The sequence below is a fragment of the Mustela putorius genome, unplaced genomic scaffold, assembly GCF_011764305.1.
Source record: "Mustela putorius furo isolate JIRA1106 unplaced genomic scaffold, ASM1176430v1.1 tig00003845_pilon_pilon_pilon, whole genome shotgun sequence".
Taxonomy (NCBI): domain Eukaryota; kingdom Metazoa; phylum Chordata; class Mammalia; order Carnivora; family Mustelidae; genus Mustela; species Mustela putorius.
Genome location: NW_025421998.1, coordinates 52,465,517 through 52,478,677, shown reverse-complemented (window position 1 = coordinate 52,478,677; position 13,161 = coordinate 52,465,517). Strand labels below are relative to the sequence as shown.

The 13,161-nt window shown below is 34.3% G+C and overlaps 1 protein-coding gene across 1 annotated transcript in view; it reads right to left on the bottom strand.

Annotated features, from left to right (window-relative positions):
• Positions 1 to 13,161, bottom strand: part of ABCB5 (ATP binding cassette subfamily B member 5) — a 140,493-nt gene that overhangs the window by 101,047 nt on the left and 26,285 nt on the right. Inside the window, exons 3-5 of the mRNA XM_045089731.1 lie at positions 11,319 to 11,373; positions 9,012 to 9,162; positions 4,719 to 4,773 (exon numbers count right to left, since the gene is read on the bottom strand). Coding sequence (XP_044945666.1) covers positions 4,719 to 4,773; positions 9,012 to 9,162; positions 11,319 to 11,373 — 261 coding nt within the window. The remainder of the gene's footprint in view (positions 1 to 4,718; positions 4,774 to 9,011; positions 9,163 to 11,318; positions 11,374 to 13,161) is intronic.

Sequence of the window (13,161 nt, the reverse complement as noted above, 5' to 3'; positions counted from 1 at the left end):
AAAAGAAACCTTTAATAAAATGAAAAGACTACCTACAGACTAGAAGAAAGTATTTGCCAATCACACATAGGACAAAGAACTTACATCTAGAATTTATAAAATAGAATTCTCATAATTCTGTAATAAGACAAATGATGCAATTAAAAAATAGGCAAAATATTTAAACACATTTAACCAAAGAAAATATATGAATGCTTAAAAAGTAATGAAAATAGTGCTCACTATTAGTCACTGTAGAAATGCAAGTTAAAGCCACAATGTATCACTCCACCTACAACCATGATTATAATAAAAAAGACAGACAAAACCAAATGTTGACAAGGATATGGAGAAATTGGAATGCTTACACATTGTTGGTGAAAAAGCAAAATGGTATAGCCACTTTGGAAAACAGTTTGGTAGTTTCTTAAAAAGACATTCATAACTTAACATATGACCTAGCAATTCCACCTCTAGGTATCTACCCAAGAGAAATAGAAATGTATGCATACACAAAGACTTCTATATTGATGTTCACAGAAGCATTATTTATAAACAGCCCCAAACCAGAAACATTCAAATTTTCCATCAACTAGTGAACAGATAAATACTGCAGGTGTACCCCAGCAATGAATTACTACTAAGCAATTAAAAGGAATAAACTACTGACACATGTTATAAAATGGATGAAACTCAAAAACATTATGCTAATAAAGAAAAGAAGCCAGATACCCTACATTTTATGTGTTTCCACACACATACAAAGTCCAGGTGATGAAAATCTTTAGACAGAAAACAGGTAAATGGTTGCTTGGGGGCTGAGTGTGGGAATGGGGATTGACTACAAAAGAGGGATCTCTGCAGAGTAGTAGAAGTAGGCTAAAAATGGATTGTGGTGATAGTTGCACAACTCTGTCAGTTTACTGAAACTCACTGAATTGTACAATTAAGACTTTGAGTTTTATGATAAGGAAATTATGCCTCAATAAAGCTATTAAAATCATGCAAACAGTATAATTCTAATTATATTAAAATTATATATGCATGCACATACATGTAAAAAAGTTGTAATAATGTAAACTAAAACTAATGCTAATTATATATTAATGGCAGGATTATCAGTGATTTATTTTTCTTTGTGCCTTTTTACATGATTTACAATGAAACTATTAAGCATTTAATCAGAAAAAGTAGTTAAAATAATTTTACAGAAGAACTGATGCACTTTTTAAGAGATTATTTCTTAAAAACAAAGAAAGCAACACATTCAATTTATTTTGAAAGGAAGATACTATACTTACTAACCCTTCATTTATCCAGTAATCAGACATCCAAACTACCTGGGACCCAGGAAAAGAAACCTCAGTAGTCCCAAAAGAACAAACATCAGTAGTCCCAGAGCCCGAGTATTTTATTTTGCATAAGGAAATGAGACTGCCTTCATGGTCTAAGTCTTCTGATTCAAAACTGCTTGCAAATTAAGGCTGATTTGATGGCTTCACTTATTGAGCACTTATTTTGTGTTAAATATTATGTCAAGCCCTTGACATCTGAGTTTTACTGAATCTTTAGGAAGTATTAACACCTCATGTCACATACGAAGAAACCAAAGCTTACAGAAGTTACCCAACAGCTTCTGTAGTTAAAAAGTGGCATAGCCCACGATCTGAATCCTGAATCCATGATCTGAATCCTGAATGTAAAATCTGAATCACTTTACCAGTATTTCTGAGGAAAAACGTTTCTCAAGTAGATTTGGGAAACCCTGTATACCTAGCATCATTCTTCCTCGGAAACATAATATACAGGAACATAACAAAAAAAAATTTTAAAATGTAAGGAAATTGTTTAATTTTGTTCTTCAACTCAGTTCAATTGTCTCAGACCAATTAACTATGAACATCTATCTCCTTTTACAATATATCACCTATTAATAGTCCCACTGTACACAATCTGGGAATTATTCTAGGCCACTACTTGGTGCAGCAGAAATTGGTATTGGCTGATATCCGATTTTATCTTCTTCCTAAATAACAGAACTTCCATTTTATTTGAAGTGGCAATATGCCCTGCTAAAACAGATGTGGTGATAGGACCAGTACAAAGACAGAGGGTGCCAAGTCCCTAATGGCTTTTAAGCCGTATTTCATACATAGACTACCTACGTTCAGATATTTTTAGGTGAGAGAAATAACTTCTATCATGGTTATACAACTATTATAATGGATTTTACATGAAATGCAACTGAACTAAATCTAATGCAACCATGGTCATATAGTTTTCCCCTTTAAAGTAGACTATGAAAGATGTATCAGAAGTAGTAGAAGGGAGGGAGCAAGTTGCTTAGAAGTTCATATGGATTTAATTAATTAACTCTTGAGGCAAGAGGAGGCATCATATTTACCAGCAATAATCTTGGTACTATTTAGTCATTATGATTTGGATTCAACAAGAAAATACTCAATTATTTTCAGAATTTTTGGTAAATAAAACAAGGACACAGGTTGAACATTAAAACGTTAAACTTAATGTTCAACCTGTGTCCTTGCTTTATTTACCAAATACTCTGAAAATAGTTAAATATTTTCTTGTTGAATCCAAATCTGGGGGATTCAAAGGGGAGAAGGGTGGGGTGGGAGAGAAACAGGGTGATAGGTATTAGGGCACATGCTGTGATAAACACTGGGTGTTATACTTAACTAATGAATCACTGAACACTATATCAAAAATGAATTATGTTCTATACAGTGGCTAACAGAACATAATAAAAAATAAAATAAAATGTTAAACTTACATAAAGCTATAAGTTATTGTCTTTGGAAAATAAAAGGTGGAATAAAATTCTTTGGTTCCTGATGATTATAGCTGAAAGAGGTATTACCTTTTCCTCATCAAAAAAAAAAAATAGATATAAAGCAACGATTCCCCAAAATGTTATATCAAAACATTAGTTTCACCAGCTGTTAGCAGGTGTTTGGGGAAAAAAATTGGGTTTTATACTCAAACAGGTTTAATAACTTGGAGTAAATGGAGTTTTACTACACTTATCTATACTGTATGCATCCAAGAGGAGGCTATTATATACAGAATTTTCAAAACCCATTTGACCACGGAAACTTGTTTTCCTCATGTATTCCAAATATTCCAAAACAGAACACCAGTTTGAGAAACAACAGCATAACAGATTTTATAGTATAAATGTTAAGAATTTTTTTGGTAGATTTTGTGACCTTCTAATAATTGTACATAGACATGCCTTTTCATTTTATTCTTTTTTTAATCTGGTTTTTTTTAAAATGGATGTTCCTATATTTAAAAGTTCCAAACTTCTTTGTAAGAAACTAAAAATTCATGATTATACATCAGAACCCCAGTTTGACATTGTAGAAACAGAATTCAGTGGAAGGAAATACACTGGATTTTAACCATAAATTTTCAAAAGAGCCAATATAAGGAAATTCTATGTAAAGGTTGCTAAAAACCAGCTGTCTCTCAAAGAAAGCTGAGGCTCCAGCAAAGTACAACTGGAGAGGGCGCCGTTTACATTGCATAGAACAGTGCTGTACAATAAATTCTGTGATGAAGAAAATGTTCTGTTATCAGTAATATACAAGATGGCACCAGCCAAATGTGACTACTGAACACTTGAAATGTGACTGGGAATGAGGAACTAAATACTTAGGTTTTATTGTTTTAATTGATTCAAATTTAAGTAACCATATGTAGCTGTGGCTAACATACTGGACAGTGCAGGTCAAGAATTATGGTCCAAAGAGCTTCACTGCAATGTGGTAAGTGTCCCTTGGGTTGTGCAACACGCAGGCTTCACTTTTTGGAGAAAAATGAGGGATCTCTTAAGGTTTGTAGCAAAAACTCTCATAATTTTAATGAGATATTACGAAAGTCCAGCGAATACAGTAATGCAGTTAAAGTGTTAATAAACTTAACACATGACAAAGGAAATGATACTGTTGCATACAGAAACTACAAAAACTGAATGTCCTTATAAATTACTTACTTCCGATTTTACAATATTTATTTATTTATTTTACCTTAAAGATTTTATTTATTTAACAGAGAGAGAGAGAGACAGTGAGAGAGGTACTACAAGCAGAGGGAGAGGGAGAAGCAGGCTCCCCACTGAGCAGGGAGACCGATGCAGGGCTCAACCCCAGGACCCTGGGATCATGACCTGAGCCAAAGGCAGGCACTTAATGACTGAGCCACCAAGGCGCCCCCAGATTTTATCATTTTTAGTATGAATACAACATTACTTTAATAGTCTGAAAATTAGTCTCCAAAATTAGTCAATAAAACTTTCTTGTTTTAATTTTTAAAATTATTTTATTATTTTTAATATTGTTGCACATGACTCTTTGGTTTTTAAAGTGTATAGAAATAGCATTTTTCTATAAGGTTCATAAGGAAAATAATTTGGAAAAAAAGGAAAAACAAATTCTTTTGCCTAAAAATGCAAATTCCAAAATGAATTTTATTTTCATGAAAATTTTGTCAACTACAACTTAAAGCAAATGAGCCTACATATGAACCTTTCAAATTAAAGAAAAATTTATGTATATTTAATTTTTAAATTTTAAAATAATATATTTAAAGAAAAGGACTCATTTGCTTTAATCACTTACATGTGATATTCATCACCAAACCCCAGTTTCTTCCTTGTAAGTACTGAATAAAGCAGCATGCAACACACATGATATTAACATTTTTTTTGGACTTACTTAATCATATCTTCATTCAGCTTCTCTTGAGACTGAGTACAATTCTGGTAATTTGCTGTAAAACAGTGTTTTAAATTTTGAAAACAATTAATTCATAATTGACCACACTGTTTCATACATAGCACTCCAAACCAAATATAATACATTCTCAAGAAAATGAACTTATTATCTTAGATTTATAATAATGTTAACTTTCTAATCTTTAAACTAAAATTTGAAATAGTAATCTCTGGTCTCTTTAATAATATGTCATGATATACCAATGATATCAATGTATTTATCTAAACCTTTACCAAACCTCTTTACATGTTCACCACATTTGACAGCCTACATAATGAAATTCAAAAAACCTGTCGAAGCCTTAAGCAAAATCAAAAATTATAATTCAAAGCAATATCAGTTGCTATGTACTGACCATCCTATCTAGAGCTGGTAAGGGAATCTATTATAAAGCAGCTCTAACAAAAGGAATATTCCCAAGCATATTGACTTAGGGTTGCTAAGTTTTTTTTTTCCTCCTCCTTTCACTCATTAATTTGGAGAGAAGGACATGGTTGGCAGTTAAATATTTACTCAGTGAATTGGTGGCTCCATTTGTTTAATAAACAGAATCACATCCTTAATCTTTCTATCATTAAAATACTAAAAATCAATAACTGGAGACAGGAGATCATCACATGAAGGATCCAGAGGTGTAAGTGATGGTTTTATTCTGCTCAAACAAGACTGGGACATTTGAAAGATTAGCCTTCAGGTGGAAAACAAGAGGATATAAATTAGTATTTAAAGTTAAATAGGACACAGAAGGGGGTATAGTATATAAAAGCTAGGCTTATGTCTAAAAAAAAAGAGTACAGGTTTAAAATTTTTTTTTATTAAATTCAATTTAATTAACATATAGTGTATTATTATTTTCAGGAGTAGAATTTAGAGATGCACCAATTGCATATAACACCCAATGCTCATTACATCAAATGCCCTCCTTTAATGTCCATCACCCAGTTACCCCATTCCCCCACCCACCTCCTCTTCAGCAACCCTCAGTTTGTTTCCTATAGTTAAGAGTCTCTATGGGTTGTCTCCTTCTCTGTTTTTGTCTTATTTTTTCCTTCCCTTCCCCTATGTTTGTCTGTTTTTTTTTTTCCTTAAATTCCACATATGAGTGAAATCAGGTGGTATTTGTCTTTCTCTGACTGACTTATTTCACTTGGCATATCACCCTCTAGTTCCATCCATGTCATTGCAAATGGCAAGATTTCATTCTTTTTGATTATATATATATATATATATATATATATATATATATATATATATCATCTGTTACTAGACATCTGGGCTCTTTCCATAGTTTGGCTATTGTGGACATTACTGATATAAACACTGGGATGCATGTACCCCTTTGAATCAGCACTTTTATATCCTTTGGGTAAATACCTAGTAGTGCAATTGCTGGGCCATAGGGTAGCTTTATTTTTAACTTTTTGAGGAACCTCCATGCTGTTTTCCACAGTGGCTGCACCAGATTGCGTTCCCACCTATAGTGTAAGAGAATTCCAATTTCCTCCCCATTCTTGCCAACATCTGTTGTTTCCTGAATTGTTCATTTTAGCCATTCTGACCTGTGTGAGGGGGCATTAATGGTTTTGACTCATATTTCCCTGACTCCAAGTGATGTTGAGCATCTTTTCATGTGTCTGTTGGCCATTTGCATGTTTTCTATGGAGAAATCTCTCTTCATGTCTTCTGTCTCTTTCTTGACTGGATTTTTTAGTTTTGCGGTGTTGAATTTGATAAGTTCTTTATAGATTTTGGATACCAGCCCTTTATCTGATATGTCACTTTTGAGTATCTTCTCCCATTCAATAGATTGCCTTTTAGTTTTGTTGATTGTTTCCTTTGCTGTGCAAAAGCTTTTTATCCTGATGAAGTCCCAGTGGTTCATTTTTGCTTTTGTTTTCCTTGCTTCTGGAGACAGGTCTAGCAAGAAGTTGCTGCGAGTGAGGTCGAAGAGGCTGCTGCCTGTATCCTCCTCTAGGATTCTGATGGATTCTTGTCTCACATTTAGGTCTTTCATCCATTTTGAGTTTCTTTTTCTGTATGGTGTAAGAAAGTGGTCCAGTTTCATTCTTCTGCTTGTGACTGTCCAATTTTCCCAACACCGTTCGTTGAAGAGACTTTTTTCCATTGGACACTCTTTCCTGCTTTTCTGAAAGATTAGTTGACAATAGAGTTGAGGGTCCATTTCTTGGCTCTCTATTCTTTCCACTGATCTATGCATCTGTTTTTGTGCCAGTGCCCTACTGTCTTGATGGTTACAGCTTCGTAATATAGCTTGATGTCTAGAATTGTGATGCCTCCAGGTTTGGTTCCTATTTATTTATTTATTTATTTTCAGCATACCAGTATCATTATTTTTTCACGACACCCAGTGCTCCATGCAATCCGTGCCCTCTATAATACCCCTCACCTGGTACCCCGACCTCCCACCCCCCCGCCACTTCAAACCCTTCAGATTGTTTTTCAGGGGCCATAGTCTCTCATGATTCACCTCCCCTTCCAATTTACCCCAACCCCCTTCTTTCTAACTCCCCATGTCCTCCATGCTTTTTGTTATGCTCCACAAATAAGTGAAACCATATGATAATTGACTTTCTCTGCTTGACTTATTTCACTCAGCATAATCTCTTCCAGTCCTATCCATGTTGCTACAAAAGTTGGTTCTCCTTTTTTAACATTACTTTAGCTATATGGGGTCTTTTCTGGTTCTACACAAATTTTAGGATTGTTTGTTCTAGGTCTGTGAAAAACAGTGGTAGTATTTTGATAGGGATTATACTGAATATGTAGATTGTTCTAGGAAACAAAGACATTTGAATAATATTTGTTCTTCAAATCCATGAGCATGGAATATTTTTTTATTTCTTTATGTATTCCCCAATTTCTTTCATAAGTGCTCTGTAGCATTTAGAGTACAGATATTTTACCTCCTTGGTTAGGTTTATTCCTAGGTATCTTATGGTTTTTGGTGCAATTGTATACACTGCCAGTGTATAGAAATACAACAGACTTCTGTGCAATGATTTTATATCCTTGACTATGCTGAATTCTTCTATCAGTTCTAGAAATTTTTTGGTGAAGTCTTTCAGGTTTCCTACATGTCATCTGCAAAGAGTGAAAGTCTGACGTCTTCTCTGCTGATTTGGATACTTTTCATTTTTATTTATTTATTTATTTTGTCTGATTGCTGAGACTAGGACTTCCAGTGCTATGTTGAACAACAGTGGTGAGAGTGGACCATCCCAAGACAGTCCAGGTTTTAATGATACATTTACCTCAGTTATAATAAATAGCCACAGGGATGTTTTCTACTGTGTTAATTGTGTTAATTTGGAGGAAAACATATAAAATCAGGGAGTTACTAAAATTTATAATATCCATCAGATAAAAAAAGACTATGGATACTTAGTATGTCAGTGCATAGAACTGCTGGGTTTATATCTAAAGAATGTTACCTTTAAGGACATGATCTTGAAATAGGATACAATGAAGGTAAGATATATGGAGGACGTCTATAATTATGGGAAAACAGAACCCCTTTTTCACCCACATCTGATTGCTAGATTTCCCTCCTATCTTTATTCAGGGTTTTTGTCTCCAGTACCATAATTTTCTGCATGTTCAGTTTGGCTTCCTTGCTGCATTATGTTCTACAATGCCATGCATATATACATACTATTAATGAAACTATTAATGACATACTATTAATGTCATTCTTGGCTGCTCCTTTTTAAAGGGTGAATTATAGATCAGTGCCCTGGAACGACCTGAGCCTTTGGTTAAATCATGTTAAAATCATCACTTCTCATGAAAATTATTTTAATTTCCTAGAGAGAAAAGGTGAGGTATACTCAGTCTCAGATGATTTTTATATACCATGAGCAGTTCACTCCTGGGTCTCCAGCCTGCTGGCCCACCCTACAAATTCTGGACATGCAGCTGCCATAACGGCATGAACCAATTCCTTAAGATAAATTTCTTTTTCTCTGTCTCTATCTCTAGAAATTTACACACACACACACACACACACTCATATCTTACTGATTCTGTTTCTTTGACAAAGGCTAAAACAAATTTTGACTCTTTTGTCCCTAGTAACATAGAAGAATAAATGACTTATATACATATTATGTAGAAACTGTTTGATAATACAAAAATCTGTATTATGAGCTCTCTGTTTTATTTAAGGCTTTTATTTAAGGCCCAGAAATACAGAAAAGTAAATATTGTACTCACTTGTATTGGTTTTGCTTAGACACCCACTAATAAGGTCATCACTCATTTCTCCTAAAATCAGCGACATTAGAGGAAGACAGGCTCCATTCACCAGTGATGCCAGTAATCCCAAGATCATGAGTGTGATGTCCAGTCCATCAGCAAAGCGGAACTGAGGAAAACAAAACATGGTGGCATTATAGCTATGAAAAACAAAACCAAAATGAGCCTATGTTTTTGTCATCGAGTAAATGTTATTTTATAAATTAGGATACTAAATAAATGTATAAAATTGTGGAAAGGTATTTGTAAATAAAGTAAAAAAAAATCCCTGATCTTAAAGATTTACAATGCATTTTGAAGAAGTGTTGAAAAATATAACGTAGCAAAATCAGTACAAATTATACATCTGTGACATCTCTGACACAGGTCAGATCAGATGTGGGTATGAATCAGAAACAGCCTTCCATTTGGCTGATTCTGGAAACACTGCACTGACAGTATCTTGGCTTATGGACAGCTGAACTTTAAACTCTCAACTCCTTAGGTGTATCAGCATCACAGCAATGATACAACTATGTGCAGTGAACAGTAACCATGTAGTAAAAATTAGTTCATCAAATGTAATATATCCTATTTTTCATTATTATTTTAAATTCATTGGATTTTTTTCTACCCAGGACAACATCTATTCTTTAAATAAGGGTTTATAACGATTTGCAAAGCTGTTTAGAATAGGAAGGAAATAACTGAAAGCCAAATACTTATTGCTTTATATTCTATTCTGTAGCAGATCCCAACAATTCCAAATGAAAACATGAACAAAATTTGAAAATATGGATTATTATCTTACTGAGAAGTCAAGATAAAACGTATAATGGTACTGAAATAAAATGAGATTTGTATAACAGCAAGACGAACTTAGTACATATTTTATGAGTTGAGACTGAAAAAATTTAATGTTTTTCCATTTATTCGTGTGATTGCTAATAAATATTTATAAAGTAACTGCCAAATAGTTACAAAGTAACTATTGTACTTGGTACTACAGAGAAGAGAGTATCTGCTTCTCTACCTTCCTCCAGAATAGTGTGTTATCTCTTTGATAAAGTTTGTCATGTTCTGCTATGTCCCACATTTTTTAGAACTTGATTTCTGAAAAAGCAGGTACTGTTTCATGTAAATTTCTAATGACACTGAGAGCCAGGCTAACACAGAGATTAGAGTAGGGAGAGGAGTTGTTTTGGGAACACATTCCTGAAAATGTTCCTTGAACATAATCCTGAAGAAATGCACTCATATACATTTTTATGTATAGGTTTTATAAAATATTTAGATAATTATTTTTATTTCAAAAGAATTTATACACCTCAAAAATAACAAATCAACTTATATCAATGTATTCTCATTAGAAAATACTGAAATATAAACACAAAATAGTAAAAGTCACTCACAATTCCCCACCACTTGAAATAGCCTCTGACGGGTATTATGCTTAGCGAAATAAGTCAATCGGAGAAAGAGAACTATCGTATGATCTCCCTTGATATGAGGAAGTGGAGATGCAACATGGGGGGGGTTTGGGGGATAGGAAAAGAATAAATGAAACAAGATGGGAGGGAGACAAACCATAAGAGACTCTTAATCTCACAAAACAAACTGAGGGTTGCTGGGGGAGGGGGTCAGGAGAGGGTTATGGACATTGGAGAGGGTATGTGCTATGGTGAGTGCTGTGAAATGTGTAAACCTGGCGATTCACAGACCTGTACCCTGGGGCTAATAATACATTATATGTTTATAAAAAAATAAAAAAAATAGCTTCTGACAATACTTACGCATCACATAGACACACACGTTTTTTGTTTTTTGTTTGCAAAATTGGGATCATTGTATAAATAAATACTGTGTTTCTTTTCTCATCTCTATTATGGGAATGTTGGTTTGATTATATTTTTTCCTATTGGAAATCATATTTTGGTTAATAACTTTTTAAATTTCCCTTTACCCTCCAATAGATGTAAACTACCAATCATTTTAAGCACTACTGACAATTCCCTAAAGGTTTTGGATACACATGCTTTCTTTCTTTTTTTTTTCTTTTATTTATTTTTTTCTTTTATTTATTTATTTGACAGATAGAGATCGCAAGTCGGCAGAGAGGCGGGCAGAGAGAGAGGACGAAGCAGGCTTCCTGCTCAGCAGAGAGCCTGAAGCGGGGCTCCGTCCCAGAACACCCCGGATCATGACCTGAGCCAAAGGCAGCCGCTTAAACCCACCGAACCACCCAGGCGCCCAATACACATGCTTTCATAAAGTGACTTTACTTACTATCTCAATAGGTCCAACAACTTGTTTTCTTACTTTGGGCAGTTCTTGTGGTTTTCTGGAAAATAAATGTTGAAAATGGAAAGGTTACAATGTGAATATAACTTGCAAAATTTTCTAATTAAAATTGTTCTAATGTATCAAATTTCACTCTTGATAGCAAATCTGCATAAACACTGAAATTTTAAAAATACACTTAATGATACATAGTACAAAGATTTGTATTATAATCAATGGGAAAGTAAGTTGTCACTGGCTGTCTCTACACTAGTTAGGGTAACAACTGAAGTCATACCTCTGAAGTAGAATTTTTTAAAATTGTGGTAAAATAAGGGTAACATAGAATTTACCCTCTTAACTAATTTTAAGTGTACAGTTCATTAGTATTAAGTACATTCATATTGTGCTACTATTACCACCATCCATCCACAGAACTCTTTTGAAAAACTGGCTCTGTATCATTAAACAATCCTCCTTCTTCTCTCTTGCCTTCAGCTTCAGGCAACTATCATTCTATTTTCTATCTCTGTGAATGTCTACCTTAGGTGCCTCATGTAAGTGGAACCATACAGTATTTTTCTTCAATTCAATTCCATTAACATATAGTTAACATATAGTGTATTATTAATTTCAAGGGTAGAATTCAATGGTTCATCAGTTGCATACAACACTCAGTGCTCATTACATCAAGGGCCCTCCCTTAATGTCAATTACCCAGTTGCCCCATCCCTTCACCCACCTCCCCTCCAGCAACCCTCAGTTTCTTATAGTTAAGAGTCTTTACGGATTGTCTCCTCCTCTGTTTTTGTCTTATATTATTTTTCCTTCCCTTCCCCTATGTTCATCTTTTTTGTTTCTTAAATTGCACATATGAGTGAAATCAGGTGGTATTTTTTCTTTCTCTGACTTATTTCACATAACACCCTCTAGTTCCATTCACCTCATTGCAACTGACAAAATTACATTCTTTTTGATGGATAAGTAATAGCCCAGTGTATGTGTGACACACATACACACAACCTCTTCTTTTTCCATTCATCTGCTGCTGGACTACTGGATTCTTTCCATAGTTAGGCTATTGTGGACATTACTGCTATAAACACTGGGGTACACATGCCCCTTCAAATCAGCACTTTCGTATTCTTTGGATAAATACCTAGTAGTGCAATTGCTGGGCCAAAGGGTAGCTCTGTTTTTAAGTTTTTGAGGAACCTCCATACTATCTTCCACAGTGGTTGCACCAGCTTGCATTCCCATCAATAGCACATACACAAAAGATTCTTAAACATTAATGGAAGACTGGAGGTCATCAGATTAACTTTTCTAAAAAATACATTATAGAAAGATGAACTTCTGACTCTTTTCTTCAGCTTTATAACATATTGTTCTGTCAGCTTTGATAAATGACAAGTCACTTAATTTTATTCCTCTTGAGGTTAATAATTTACTTAAGTACTGGGCCAATCTGCTCTGAGATGTTTCATAGATGACAAGTGCTTTAAGATTGTATAGCTCTTCCATTATTCCAAATGCTGATTTTAAAGTTTTTCATTTCATTATTTAAGTAATCTCTACACCTGATGTAACACTTGAACTCATGCACCCTGAGATCAAGAGTCACATGCTCCTCCAACTGAGCCAGCCATGTGTCTCCCAAATGCTGATTTTAAAGAGTAAGACTCAGTATGCTCTCTTTTGATACATTTTGTTTCAGGGAAACTTTTCTGTCACCCATTGACCTTCATGAAAAGCCTTTGAAGGAAGATTCAGGTAGTCTTTTGAAAGTCTCTCTTCTATCAGAGTTGAGATACAGTGAGAACTCTCTTTCTGGTTATTTGTAGTCCTG